The 14,135-nt window shown below is 37.3% G+C and overlaps 3 protein-coding genes across 4 annotated transcripts; all 3 read right to left on the reverse strand.

The window, feature by feature from the left end:
- Positions 1-2,373: 2,373 nt before the first annotated feature.
- On the reverse strand, positions 2,374-6,864 carry LOC110861179. 2 transcript variants are annotated; one of them, XM_022110291.2, is made up of 5 exons: positions 6,759-6,864; positions 5,102-6,457; positions 4,314-4,460; positions 4,001-4,186; positions 2,374-3,830 (listed from the first exon to the last, which is right to left on the reverse strand). In XM_022110291.2, the coding sequence occupies exons 2-5, from the start codon at positions 5,270-5,272 to the stop codon at positions 2,463-2,465; spliced, it is 1,872 nt and encodes a 623-aa protein (XP_021965983.1). In that variant the 5' UTR covers positions 5,273-6,457; positions 6,759-6,864; the 3' UTR covers positions 2,374-2,462. The 2 variants fall into 2 exon arrangements, with proteins under 2 accessions (XP_021965983.1, XP_035700426.1); XM_035844533.1 differs by lacking the exons at positions 5,102-6,457; positions 6,759-6,864 and having other exon boundaries at positions 4,001-4,205; positions 4,314-4,731.
- A 2,239-nt stretch (positions 6,865-9,103) lies between these two features.
- Positions 9,104-10,771, reverse strand: LOC118433018. Its single transcript, XM_035844542.1, has 4 exons — positions 10,029-10,771; positions 9,720-9,946; positions 9,517-9,649; positions 9,104-9,435 (listed from the first exon to the last, which is right to left on the reverse strand). The coding sequence occupies exons 1-4, from the start codon at positions 10,186-10,188 to the stop codon at positions 9,110-9,112; spliced, it is 846 nt and encodes a 281-aa protein (XP_035700435.1). The 5' UTR covers positions 10,189-10,771; the 3' UTR covers positions 9,104-9,109.
- A 2,373-nt stretch (positions 10,772-13,144) lies between these two features.
- Positions 13,145-14,135, reverse strand: LOC110861151 (zinc metalloproteinase nas-20). The gene is made up of 2 exons (XM_022110259.1): positions 14,038-14,135; positions 13,145-13,499 (listed from the first exon to the last, which is right to left on the reverse strand). Exons 1-2 carry the CDS (start codon positions 14,133-14,135, stop codon positions 13,145-13,147), a joined length of 453 nt encoding a protein of 150 aa, XP_021965951.1.

The raw sequence follows: 14,135 nt of genomic DNA on the forward strand, positions 1-14,135 counted from the left end.
TAATTTGTAAGAATTTACCTGGATGAGTTATGTATGTAGCTAACTCAACCGTAATAATTGTCTGATTTGTACATACACGTAACCTAAAAATTGTTTCCATTTCATAATTTGCTTATCTGCGCAGAAATCTTAAAACAATGTCGACCCGATGAAATTAATTCTTAAAACTACATGCGTATGTACGTACATAAATATTGATTGAGTAGAAATTAATTGCAAAAACCAATTACTTTTCCTGGCTTGTTTTCAACCTCACGACCCTTCCCCACTCGGGGCGAACCACTTCCAAAATAAGAATTCTCTCCTGAATTGTGGCACAATATTTTCGAAAAATTAGAATGAATAAGCTTCAAAAATTTTGGGCTCACTCAATCTCAAGTCTCACTGCGTTCGAGGCTTTACAACATTTCATTCATTTTACGGAGACCTTCATCTACCACCAATATTTGACATGGGATCGAAAACTAGAACAACCGACGCCAGCTTCGAGGGCGAAACTAACTCCATGGTATTTGCAATCTGGCCTCGTTTTTGTGTCGTGTTTTGTCCTTCCTCTGAAAATCTTCCAAGAGATAATGGCGTACAAGAAGGACCCCGATATTACAGTGACGGCATGGTTGATGTTCGTTTTCTATCAGTGCCTTCTAACAATCTGTGTCGCAAATATTCTCAGCTTTATTTTCAAAATCGACGAAATGTGCTTAGGACTGAAAAATCTATGGAGGATGAAACAAGTTGCTGATCAAGATGGAAGAAGGATCAATTCAAGTGAGTGAAAGATATTAAGATTTTCATAAGTGGTAATGTGCACTTTGCATTAAACAATTCGAACCCAATAATTCGCACTCCACAATATGAACTCCAAACAAGTTCGAACCCAAAAAAACATAATTCGCACTCTTTACAAATTTGCACACAACCATTTGCAATCAAAAATTCACACTCACATATTCTAACTTTTTACCAGCTCACGCTAAAACAATACGAACCCATTTATCAGTACTTTTTTTCAATTCATACCAAACAATTCGCACTCTACAATTTTGATCTTAAAAAATGCACCCATCGTTCCAGCTGCGTACCATGTCATACCACAACGTTATTAGTTTGTACATATGTACATGCATAGGTAACCCGGCGAAAAAATGCACAATATTAAATAAATAATGTAATTTTGGTAATAAAACAGCAATAAAATCTTTGCAGGTGATCGATCTCCACGATACGATCTTGTCGGTGTATTTCTCCACGCACTTATTCCTGGTTCAATCACCATCCCACTTACGATCGCAACATTTCCATTCCTTTTTGAAAATGATGACCCGTCGTACCACATCATCCGCCAATGGACGTTCCTCTCCCCCAATGCGCAATTTTGGTTACGAGTCTGCAGCCTATTTTTTGTTGGGTTGCACGTGACTACGGTACTATTTTTGTGCGCAATATTTTGCACCACGATTGGCCTGGCTTTCCACACATGTCAGGCAGCGATGATTCGAAATTTCAGCCGTTTCGAGGTAAATGTGTTTCGTAGAGTGCGCCAATTTGAGAAAGACGTCATTCACTACAGACGGTTCACCATAGTTGCCAAGGCGACGAATGACTTTATTTTCTACACGCTACCAATCGCCTGCTTAACCACGTTGGTAGGAAGCATCGTGTGCGGGTACATCTTAATCAAGCTGACGGGACGGGTATCACTCATGATGACGTTTTTTGTCGGAGACGTAATGGTCGTCTTGATCATGGTAGTTCTTTGGGTCATTCGCCAATTTGGGGATGTTTTCCACGAGTCGGGGGAGGTTATTAGGGTGTGGAAACTTAGCGTGGGGGCATCGAAGTATATGAGTAGACAAGTTAGGAGCTGTAGTAGGTTGAAGATTGAGGTGGGACCGTTCTTTTTTGTAAGGAAGGAAACAAGGATTGTGATGATTTCGGTGATCGCGTATCACACGATTTCGCTCGTTATATCGGTTTAATACGAACCACCCTTTTGAGCTATAAGGTCAAGGAGTCTTTTATTAAAGTGATACCAGAATGCGTTCCATACAAATTGGTTAAAAAATCACATTTTGGAAACCAAGTATGTAAATATGTATATATGTATGTAAGCCGTAAAATGTCTAGTTTCTAAATGTATGTAAATACACTGTAAAAATGATTGAGTAAAATTGCCACTAATACAACTGTTGGGTAAAATTCGGCTGGGATTGCGCGACTAATAAGCAAAATTTGACAAGTTTTACTCAATTTTGAGTACGTTTATCCAACTTGTTGCATTGGTGGCAATTTTGCTCAACCTTGAGTAAATTTTGGTGATTTTTTTAGTGTGTAAAATAAAATAAATCATATAAATACGGATAATTCAAGTAATTACTAATATACAGAGGAGAGCCAGCAGGCACTGCTTTTTATTCATCTTATTAGGGTCGCATTTTCCAAAATGAATGGGAAGCATAAAATTATTGCGTCCACGCCCAAATATTCTCCACGTTTGGAATATAGCAAACAAATTCTCGCTCATCCTGATTCCATCTTCCAAACGCTAAAGTATCATTACAAGTTCGGCACGATTCTTGACCACATTCATCTCCATCCCATAGGACTAGAGATAACGTATCTGGGCGAAATTCGGACATGTGTCCCTTACTTTTCTTTGTCACTTGGCTACTTAATTTAGCCCCCCACATGAACTCTGATTCTGTCCAATTTAATGACTCACCAATCCACAACTTCTTCAAATTTGGCATGCATCTTGGCAGTTTTATGGGCTGAGTATAGCGTGCGGATAATTCCAAATTTTCCAAACTTCCCGCCTGATTATGTAGGAAACAAAGCAACGCTTCCTCCACTTCTACCGGAGTAACTTGAACATCAATAAGATCAATCTCCACTTTAAACGACCGTACCTGATCTGCCGGCAAAGTTCCGATCTGGCTTAAGAAATCGAGTAAATTGAAAATTTCCACGTTATAATTACACCCTCCGTAAATCGTAATTTTCCTCAGATTCTTAAACGGTCCGAAGTCAGAGGGAAGTTTGGCATAATTTTTTAACACGAGCTGCTCAATTCCTTTGAAACCTTCGAGTAGTTGGGCGAGATATTTAGATTCTCGAATTTTGCCCAAGTCACCTTCCTCCTGCTGGCAGAACTCTAGCGTTAACTTTTTCAACTTTGGAAATATTAAAGTTTCAAGGAATCTTGTTTTATTTTCATCTCTTATCCAAATCATGTTAATCTGGATGGTTAGTTCTTCCAGAGAATGACAGAATTTAGAGAGGAGGGTGCTTATCGGGGTTAAATAGTCGATATTCATGGTGAGAACTTTGACCGGGTGGAAATCCGGGTGGTTTATAAATGCGGAGAAATCTTGATTAAATTTTACCACGGCTTTGTCCCTTTCTTCGTTATCTCGGATGTAGTATGTGCTCCGCTGTGGCCAGATGTTGATCTTCATGCCGTCAAATTTTAACCCTTTCATGCGATGTGTCTTCCAGTGAAGGCGATTCGCGAGGGAGTTGGGGTCACGGATTAGATTGTCCATCGTTATGGTTAAATTGAGCACGAGGTTTTTCTGTAGGACGAGAAGCGACGATTCATTCCATGATTTTGAGACGAGTCGACAGTTGAAGAGATCTTTTTGCTGATTGTCATTATTTTCGGGGATTAAATATTCAAATATTTTCGTGAGTATGGAATTTTCATCGAAAATGGGATGTTTCACTAGTTTCGGATTAGTTGAGGATCCATGAAAATCTTCGGAGTTTGCATTGTCCTCATGATTTGCTTCCTTATTATCTTGTTGTGTCCTACCTTTAGGGGTCAATCTCTGCAAAAAAGGAAGTATGCAATCTATGATAAGTGTTAATTAATTTAGGGGGTATTCACAATTATCTTGGGATCCTTAGTGTCGTAACATACACAATTTAATTTGCAAAGACAAAATAAGGACGCAATCATGGAAAAAATTGTATGCTACCGTCATGTTGCTTATCTTACCTTGAATTTGAATACGGCAAAGTCTCTACCACACGCGTTTCGTCGATACAGTTTCCAAATTTTACTCTTGTCCAGTTCTGGGTCCCATAATTTTGAGAGATTGAGCGAAAAATAAAACATATCCCCAAATTTTAGTCTGTCTTTGGAATCTAATAGCTTCCCGTTTACAAAAGTTTCTCCGTCTCCCTGCATAAATATGGTCTCCCTGTATAAATTCCTTTATATATAAAGGAATTTATAGTGTATTTCTAGTGTATGCATGTATGTATATATACATGCATACACTAGAAATGAACTGTTTAGTTATACTTACCAAACTACACAGCCAAAAATTTCCACTCGTATCGCATTCAATTTTGCATTGTTCCTTGGTCACATCCGCGTAGTTTGGAAATAGTAAAAATTGTCCATATTTTGCAGCATCCAAACTCTCCAAATTTTTCCCAGACCCAATGGTATACTACAAAATTAGAAAAGAGATTTGCATATGTACATACCCACAAAATAGTACTAAAGGATGCCCTGTAAAAGTCATCCAGTATTCATTTCTCGGAATTGAAGTTGATACTGCTTGGAATTAAAATTATGCCGGTCCGTAAAAATTTACTGCCGAGATGATAAAACATACCGAGAAATTTACTACATGGTACTACTTATCAATACCACGTTGGTAGAGTTACACTCTAAATAAAATTTGCTTAAAATTTACCCAAGGTTGAGTAAAATATGCGATGACTGTGTTAAATTTACCCAATGTACATAAGTTATAATTCAATGATTATACACGGAACTCCACTAATAATAATAATTTATCAATATTTTAATTTAAAATATTTCAATTTAATTAAAAATGTAACTCTATGGGCCATGCCCACATTACATACATACATACATACATTAGTTATAATTTCTCCAACGTTACAGGATTTTCGCCCAACCTTGAGAAAATTTTACCTTTGTCGGATGAATTTTACACTACCAGTTGTGTCATCGCATATTTTACTCAACTTTATTTAGCGTGTATGTATATATGAAAACCACTTGGTATTATTTGAAGAAATTCTAGATTTCTAAGTGTAATACGGACCAAATTTGACTCACTTTTTGGCCAGGAATATTAAGAATTACGGCTTCTCGCTTCCACTCATCGGTGTGTTTTGCTAAGTCGATGCAATAATCATCGCGACAGACAGGTGAACAATTTTTCCCTTTCAAAACGAACAGGACACCGTCACACCCGTGCGTTTTTGCTGGAAGGGATTCTCCCTCCATTCCAATTAATGTATTGATTAGGGGCGTCGAATTTTAAGCAACACTTAAATTTAGTTCTCTTCACTCGTTAACATTAAATTGCTATGCATTTATTAACCAGAAATTTGTCCAGCTCCACATCCGATGGGGTTGGATGTTAGACTAAAATGTGAAGAGATCTGGTTTGCATGAAATTTGATATACAGTAATGTACATATATACATACGTAAGTTGCTGGCGACAGCAAACTTTGAGATAAACTTACACTCAGATTCTGCAGATAACTTAATCCCATCAATGTTCATATATATTTACTTATCTATGCACATACATACGTACGCGAGTCGATAAACTATTTCCCTTTACGCAGATGTAAAATTTCATGGAAAGAGAAAAACGTTAAGTTACGTTGTAATGATGTTGCATCATATTTTCATACATGCATAGGTACATTGGTACGTATGTATGTAACTCTAAACTTATATAAATATGTATGCATGTACGTACATACATGCGTATACATATATTTCTCTGTAGCAAATGTGGATATGAACCATCAATCTATATAATGTAAGTAACGAAGTAAGTAAGTAGTTTGTAAGTTCAGAAATTAATAGTCTTGTATGTAAACCCAGCTATTTTTTTAACCCGATGCCAACGTTATCTGAGTAGAAGGAACCGTAGCGATAGTACTCGCTACTACCGCCATCGTGGTCGTCGCCTCTCCCGCCAATGAATCCAATAGATTCGCCAACATGTTGCGAAGCTCTAGTAACGTACCCTCGATTTCGATCAAGCCACCAAGTGCTTTCTCAAACTGCCCTGCCAATGTGATATTTCTATTCTCAAGTGCTTGTTCCAGTTCTGCCTGCAGGGATGCAATGGCCGTGTTAAGAGACGGTATATAACTTGCAACAAAGGCATACGGCGGGTTGAGTAACGCTCTTAACAGTTGGACCGGTGGGCTGGCTGCTGTGACCATGAACTTAACAATTGTGGTGTCGAGAACCTTGACCCCCGTGGACAGTTGAGTCGCGAGCATGGTCAGCTGTGCCTGACGCAAAGGCAGCTGTGAGGGTAGGTCAGATAGGAGGTTGAGCAGTAAAACGCTCAGCTGGTCTAAGGTTTGGATAATCATGGACATTTTGGGTAGCATGCCCGGTATCGATTCAGGAGCTGACGCTTGCACGACTGGTGATTTGGGAGCTGAAAGAAGTCGGTTTCAATTTTTTTAAACTTAAAAAAATAATTGATGAATTTTTAAATTAGTATGTATGTATTAGTATGTACTCTCGTTCCATGCAAGTTTGAACATTTACAGAAATTGGGAATTCTGAGAAACTACAATAGTCAGTCTCAAAGTTCCCCGGCAGCATTATTTGAGGGAATTTGAGACGCACAGTGTCGTAGTTTCGTGCCGTGAAGTTCAAACCTTCATGAAATGAGAGTATTTATTAAACTGGATAATCAATTTAGAAATGATGAAAAGTTTAAATTCAGTCTTTACCTGCCCCAATTAAAACAACAAAGGAAATGCCCAAGATAAGAATGGGCTTCATAGTTTCTGGAAATTTCTCGAGATTTGGATAAAAATGCGATTGTCGATTGTCGAGGCTAAATTGAGACTATGTTTTTGACTTCGGCGAGATCGTGGCTAAAACTGGTTTGTGTATACATATTTGTGTCAAGTTCCCACTGAATAGGGAACTGAATAAGTTGTGAATTCACAGTGTGAACTTTGGATTGATAACGATAAATTTGTGCGCTGCTTGTGAAATGTTGTGGTTCGATACCTTGTAATACATATTTTAAGTAGTTCTCTTATTAATACGTATTTAAATAAATAAATACATACATATTTTCTATACATACAGTCCGTTTACTCACGATACGACCCTCGACGTCACCACTGCAATGCTATTAGTAATGAGAGTTATGACGTCGAGGATCGTATCGTGAAAAAAATGAGAGTACATACACACGTTTCAATAAGCCCACATACTTATGTATTTATAGAGCAAATGTGGTAAACCAGGAAGAAATAAAGAAGAAATTGCAATAAGCGTATGCATTTAATGTTCTTCGTTTATATGACTGAATGGCTTTTGTTTACTTTTTCTCATAGACTTACATACGTACACATGTCCTTTTCTAATTCTTAATTTAGCTTGCAGAATTAAATGCGAAGTATTTAAAAAGTATTAAAAATTATTGATTTCGTTTTTGTTTTGTAAAATCGACAAATTTCGCGTTTTTATTACCGTATCAAAATATGAAGTATGATTTTAAAATGACATTTTCGTCATAAAAATCAGGTGTCATTTTTTGGCCGATTTTTGGAAACATGATTTTACCTGCCCCCTTCTTCGCGATTCAATGTCAGTCATGCAGGGGAATGTGGTTATACACAATGTCTAACTTTGCTGCCATAATTTAGATATGCATGTAAATTTACTTAGCCAGGTTAAGTTCATACATAAAATATTATAGAGACAATAAAAAAATAATCTTCCCTAACAACTGCAGATTCAATATTCAGATACATATTTAATATAGCATCAAATCAAATCCACTCAGGAAAGCGAGGATATATATTTACATATGCATCAGTACCCGCAAACAAGTATGTCAAAATCATTACATCCTCGCATCAAACCACCAAACGGAATACGCAGTTCGCGAGGATTACTCTCCAGAAAATACCCGGGTATCAGGGTCTGTTCGTTCCCAACTTTTTGGAGGCATTTCCCAACATAAATATTTTCTCGGTCCTTCGTTCTCCCGCCTTTAATGGCACCCTTCGGAATTGCAAAGTTATCGGGCCTCCTAATCCATCTCAGGTTTGCTCTCCCATTCGGATTTGTGAGCACATCGAACTTCTCTTTAAATTCTATTTCAGCCCCATTGTACCCAATCCAGCATTTGTTATCGTCCGGAAGTGACTTCCCGATGAGGAGATGGCCATCATGATAAATTCTGCAGACGTAAAAGATGTTTTTGTCCAACTCATATCCGGCCGGGTATGGATCCTGGTACGAAGATAGCTGTTCAATTTTCCTGAATCGGTATCCATAGCAACCTATCAGCATAAATGCGTCATTTCAGACTTATGTCCCACCTTTTGTTCGTTCAAGAAAATAAAAACAAAAAAATCTGAGAGGTTAACAGGCAAACGTTCTTACATGAGGCCAAAAAAATTTAATTTCGAAAATTTAAGTTGTCTCTATTATAGTGAACCTAGATATCCATTAACGCATGAAACCAGTGGTCGCGGAAGCGTGGGGACAGAGGGACAATACCGCTTGGTATTGTTTTAATACCGATTTTCCAAAAGTGACGTAATTCTTAACTTTACTTACCACCACAGTCATAAATAGCGTTGATCTTCTCAATATCCAGCAAGCTAAGGGTCCTATCATCCCGAGCAAAACTGACCCATTAATTCCAACTGGCAAGGCAGATGGGAGAGGTAGTTGGAAAGTGAGGTAGATTTCAGACTACATAATCCAATGGGAATAATTTAGAAGATCAGATTGTAATCGGACAAATCATTTGGGAATTTAAATGCATTTCCTATTGGTCTCATATTCAGATATGCAAAAATGGAATTTTCCAGCATGCAAAATAAAACCTATTCATATTGGCAAATTCATTTAATTTTAAATTTATTTAGCCGTAATTAACGTTTAAAGAAAGCATTGTAATAGATATTCTGAGCACATTAATATTATGAATTGTTCACTGCTGCTAGTCGTTTTCTTGCATCGCCAGGGATGTTTCTCAGTTTTTGCTCAAACTCAACCATCTCCAGTGTGTTGGTTTTTATTCCACAAGATTTGATTTTAAAATCTGAAATAATTAGAGTACATTAAACATAATTACATAACACACACCATTAAGTAGTAGCTGTTTACCTTTCAATACTCCAAATCGTACTGGATCCAATGCTGGCCGGGTTAGATGTCGGAAAAGTGGCGAGGATTTACCAGTCATGGATGAACCAGCGATTTCTTCAAGTTGGAATAATCCACCTTCGAACAGCAATTTTCTAAAAAATAGTGACGGACGAGAGGAATAGCTTATCTGGGTGAGTTCAACGAGGGACTTGTCCAAACTTATTCCATGGGCCAATTCGACTCTATCTTGGGATTCCTCGTTAGAAACACCGGTTTTCTTTATAAGACCTGGAAAATGAAATAAATTTAATTCCTGGAATGTGAAAAACGATTGCATATCAAAAATAAACTTAATCATTGAAGTTTTACGTTTTAGTTGCTTAACTGTAGTTCTCAACGACAAATTCTCTGCCTGGAGCATTGCAATTTCTTTGTCCTTCTCAATCAAGCGCTCTTGAAGTTGAATCACGTCCGCGTCGTGCCGTCCGTGATTAACCTCAACCTAAAATAACAAAAAAAAACAATAGACGACTTTACTAATATAATATTATAAATTATACGTTCTTCGTCACCTCACGAGAACCTGATCCAGGAGCAAGGACGAGACTAGCTGAAAAATTTCCTTCATCAGAGTTTCGCACTTCAGCTTCGAAAATTTCAGTCCCACCATCAAGTTGGGAGTGTCCTTCCGGTGGCGGACCTTCTTCCACTCCCTCTTCTCCATTATGTTCATAAAATGACATATCTGCAGCTTCTTGTGCCTTTTCTCCTTCCAGTATTTTCATGTCTTTTCGTGAACCTATAATTAAAATAAGAAATAAAAGAGATCACAGATACCATTGCAATTTAAAAATGATGAGACACATTACTAAATTACTTACCTATTCCAATTATCTTCCCCTTCTCTTTGTCCCCACCCCATTGTACGTCGAAAGACTTATCAAGCAGATCGTCCACACCGCAGTCTCCCTTAATAACTTTTTTTAATTTAACGCATGAATAGGATTTCTCCTTTTCCCAGTGCACGACAACATGCGACATTATTCGTCCACTTTAAGTTAATTTAAAAGTCTTGCTAAGACAGCTAAGTTTGGTTTTTAAAGTTTATTAATTTAAATTAAACTTGGGCAGAGAGGTTTAGTAAGAAACAGTGACGAAGTGCTCTGCCAGTGCGGCTCAGTTTAAAACCAGCGGTTAAAAAATCTCAATTCCGTTTCTCATTCATCTGGTTTTGTTTAAAAGTAATCATCAAGTATTTAGCAAGATGAATACTTTTCAAGCTACTTTTTCGAAAATATCTAAAAGGCAGAAGTTATCTTATAATAAACAGCATACATTAAATGTGAAGGTAATATCACGTGTTTGATTGGCCTGTACAGTGTCAATTTTATAGTTTCTTGTGACTTACAAATATAAATAATTTTCGCAAATATATTTAGGTTCAACAATTAAATTTAAAGCGGAAACGTCACGAAATTCTGAGTGACAGTGAGGACGATAACGACAGTCAGAAGCAGACCAAGATCAGTGACTTAACCAGTGAATTACTTCCTAATTCAGACAGTGAGTAATTAAGATAACTAATTTCAAAATATAACAAAAATTAATGTTTCTGCCTGGTATTAGACGCTGTGGAACTATTTAAATTGCCGGAGTGGGATTTATCCAGCATTGACGACAGTGACGACGATATCACTCCGCCATTAGAAACCTCCAGTGATTGCTGTGAAGAATTAGTTCATGTCGATAATGAAGTAATTTCTAAAAATTAATAAGTCCCAGTTGAATAAATAAAATTTATTTACTTCTTAATAATATTCTTAATTTTGTCATTATAATTTTAGGCTCCACCGCTTCATCCTTGTTGCAACATTTCCAAAGAGGAAAGCATTTATGGAATTCTACGCCTCCAGCAGAAGCACAACTTAACTAAGAGATGTACCGAAGATATTTTGAAACTCTTCAGCCGTCATGTCCCCACCGACGTCAATTATCCTAGGTCTTATCATAATCTTATGAAAGAAGTCGCACTTGAATCGAATTGGTTTCAAAAAGTGCCATATTGCCCATCCTGCGAATTAATTTTAGATGTCGAATTAAAATGTCCCTCCTGCTTATCACTCTATAGTAAGACCGATGTATACAAGAAGGGGAATTTCTTTGTCTTAATGGATATTAGAAAGCAGCTCTTAACACTTTTAGAGAACTCAACAGTAACGGAGGCATTATTAAAATCCCTGCGTAATGTTGAAAGTAAATTTTCATATGGTTGCGTTAAATCAGGACTAGGATTTCAAAAAGTGAAAAAATCTTCAAACGATATTACTTGCACTTTTAATACAGACGGTGTTCCACTTTTTAATAGTAGTAATTATTCAATTTGGCCCGTTCTTATTTCAGTCAATGATTTGCCATTTTATTTGAGGAAAAAATTCGTTTTAATGGGTGGTATATGGTTCGGGAGCTCGAAGCCGAATATTAGTATTTTCCTCCCACGAATTGTAAATGAAATGAATTCTCTGGGTGATGTTCCTATTGTCTGGAAAACATCAGAAGGCTTATCAATGCATAGCAAGGTTTTTTTTATACAATGCTCTGTAGACGCCCCAGCAAGGGCTATGTTGCAGGGTCATAAGCAGTTTAACGGTAAACACGGGTGCAATTGGTGTAGGAATCCAGGTATTTCCATTGAGAAAGGAAGAGGTCATTGTCGCGTGTACGAAATGAGTAAAAGCACAGGTTGGAAGTTAAGAGAGTCTGAGGTGTATGCACAAAATGCTAAGAATGGAAAGTTTAAAAAAGGACAAAAGGTAGAAAGTCCGTTGCTTAAATTGGTGAATTTTGATATAGTCAATGGATTTAGTGTTGATTACATGCATTGTGTTTTTCTTGGAATAGTTAGAGCATTAACAAACAAATGGATGAATGAGAAAAAAACGGACTGGTACATTGGCAAAGAGATTTCATTAATTGACACGCATTTATTAAAAATAAAGGTTCCCCATGAGATTGTTAGGGTAAGTAGATCAATTGAGACCCGAGTTCACTGGAAAGCTTCTGAATGGCGGACATGGTTATGTATTGTTCCGATTGTCTTAGAAAAGATTTTACCATCATGTTACTTAGAACATTTTTCACTTCTTTCTCGAAGCATATTTCTATTGTCCAAGCCAACAGTATCTACTAATGATATTGATGAAAGTGAGATTTTAATTAATAATTTTTTAAAACAAGGGGGTACTCTTTACGGTGTAGAATTTTACAGTTTTAATGTGCACCAGTTGGATCACTTATGCGATACAGTGAAAAATTGGGGTCCTTTGTGGAATAGTTCAGCTTTTCAATTCGAATCCTTTAATGGTAAACTTTTAAACTATGTTAAATGCGCAAATGGAGTTGCAGTACAAATTGTAAACAAGTTTGTCAATGAATTTCAAATTGGTTGTCTGTGCCTAAATTCCAAGTGGAAATCCAACAATTTGTTTGAACGCTCAAATTTTCCTAAATATGGTATTGTAAAGCAAAAACAAGTAGTCGGTCTAAATGACTATTTTAAAAATTATGTGCCTGGTCAAGAAATAATAAATGTATGTAGTGGAAAAGTCGTTAGTAGTTGCATCAATATGCAATTTTAAATACTTTTATGCAAAAAGATCCTATATGACTTTCACTTGCTAGTCATATTGGCAAAAAGAAATTTATATCATGTTTACCTCAAGTATGATTTCTTAGAAATTGCCATATGGGAGTTTATAGTTGTGCCAATACGAAATTCGGGAACATTTTGGTTACTAAGTTCGTATATGATTTCCATTCATTGCTCATATTGGTAAATGGAAAGTTTCATCGTGTAAATCTTATATATGATTTTTTTCGGTACTTCCATATGGGAACAAACCTCCCATTCAACGATAATTTTCCAATCTGATTTTCTGCGGCTCATATCATATTGGGAAGTTGAGTTGATCCAACTTGATCATATAATTCTATATGGGAGTCACATTCTCCCACTGGTTCCCACTCTGTAGTTTTGATCGGGATCACTACTGCCGCCACCTAGCGGAATATCCTTCGGCATTGGAGGCTTCGCCCAATAGCACTCTGTCCAATCGGCCATTAGGCTGACATAGTCGAACCGAATTTCCAACGCGGCTTGGTCCAGGTTGCCCGCTTTTCCTCCAAAATCATCACCTTTGCAGTCTTTCTTATTTTTATCCCAATAAATGTAGTCATCCCGGTCCATTCTGTCCTGCTCGTGTGGGAATCCGAGCGCGTGGCCGAGTTCGTGAAGATAAAAGGGGAGGATCAGTCCACTACTGAATGTGATTTCTTGACCTTTGCCCTCTTGTGTTCTGATAAATAAAAATGTCAACAGGTTTAAGTATAATAAGAGTATTCTCATTCGTGTCCTTAGTATTCTTCGTATCGTAAAATACACAAGTTGCGACGGTTAAGTAATCTTGTCAGAGGGGTAATATTTTGTCATTAAAAATCACTTTACGATTTTTATGAACCTTGACCCCTGGTTTTTTCTGTAAACTATTTTGCGATTCTATGGATACCACGATAATTGTGAATACCCTTAATGTTAGATTTACATTCATCACATTACATTATCTCACCTCAGTCGTCCACCCCAAGATCCACAACACCCACCAAGCACGACTATCAGCCAAAATCTATCCGGTCCTTGCTTCTCTCTAAACCTGACGCAAGTTCGGTCAGAAATGTATTTCGTCGCTCGTATAAACATATTCCCTATCCTTGGCAGGGAAATCGGGTTTGAATTCGTACGGAAGTAGAGCGTCATCCCAAACAAAGGTGATTGCAGATCGTTCCTCCTAAATGCGAAATTGGTATGTAAAGTGGCAACAATTAAGTGATCTTTACCCGTAAAGTGGTTTACCCAGGTCAGTCACGTTGCTGGCCAAGGCGATGTTTCCAAACAAGTGGAAACAAAGGATCGTAATAAGATTTTGAGCTAACAT

The sequence above is a fragment of the Folsomia candida genome, unplaced genomic scaffold, assembly GCF_002217175.1.
Source record: "Folsomia candida strain VU population unplaced genomic scaffold, ASM221717v1 Fcan01_Sc038, whole genome shotgun sequence".
Lineage (NCBI taxonomy): Eukaryota > Metazoa > Arthropoda > Collembola > Entomobryomorpha > Isotomidae > Folsomia > Folsomia candida.

Coding starts and splice junctions, on each gene's coding strand:
- LOC110861179 (XM_022110291.2), bottom strand. CDS start 5,272: ATGGAGGGAGAATCCCTTCCAGCAAAAACGCACGGGTGTGACGGTGTC. Junction 4,461..5,101: donor TTAATATTCCTGGCCAAAAA/GTGAGTCAAATT, acceptor CTAATTTTGTAG/TATACCATTGGGTCTGGGAA. Junction 3,831..4,000: donor TTGCCGTATTCAAATTCAAG/GTAAGATAAGCA, acceptor CCTTTTTTGCAG/AGATTGACCCCTAAAGGTAG.
- LOC110861151 (XM_022110259.1), bottom strand. CDS start 14,135: ATGTTAGCTCAAAATCTTATTACGATCCTTTGTTTCCACTTGTTTGGA. Junction 13,500..14,037: donor CTGGGTAAACCACTTTACGG/GTAAAGATCACT, acceptor TTTATTTATCAG/AACACAAGAGGGCAAAGGTC.
- LOC118433018 (XM_035844542.1), bottom strand. CDS start 10,188: ATGTCGCATGTTGTCGTGCACTGGGAAAAGGAGAAATCCTATTCATGC. Junction 9,947..10,028: donor GGGGAAGATAATTGGAATAG/GTAAGTAATTTA, acceptor TTTTAATTATAG/GTTCACGAAAAGACATGAAA. Junction 9,436..9,516: donor TACAGTTAAGCAACTAAAAC/GTAAAACTTCAA, acceptor TTCATTTTCCAG/GTCTTATAAAGAAAACCGGT.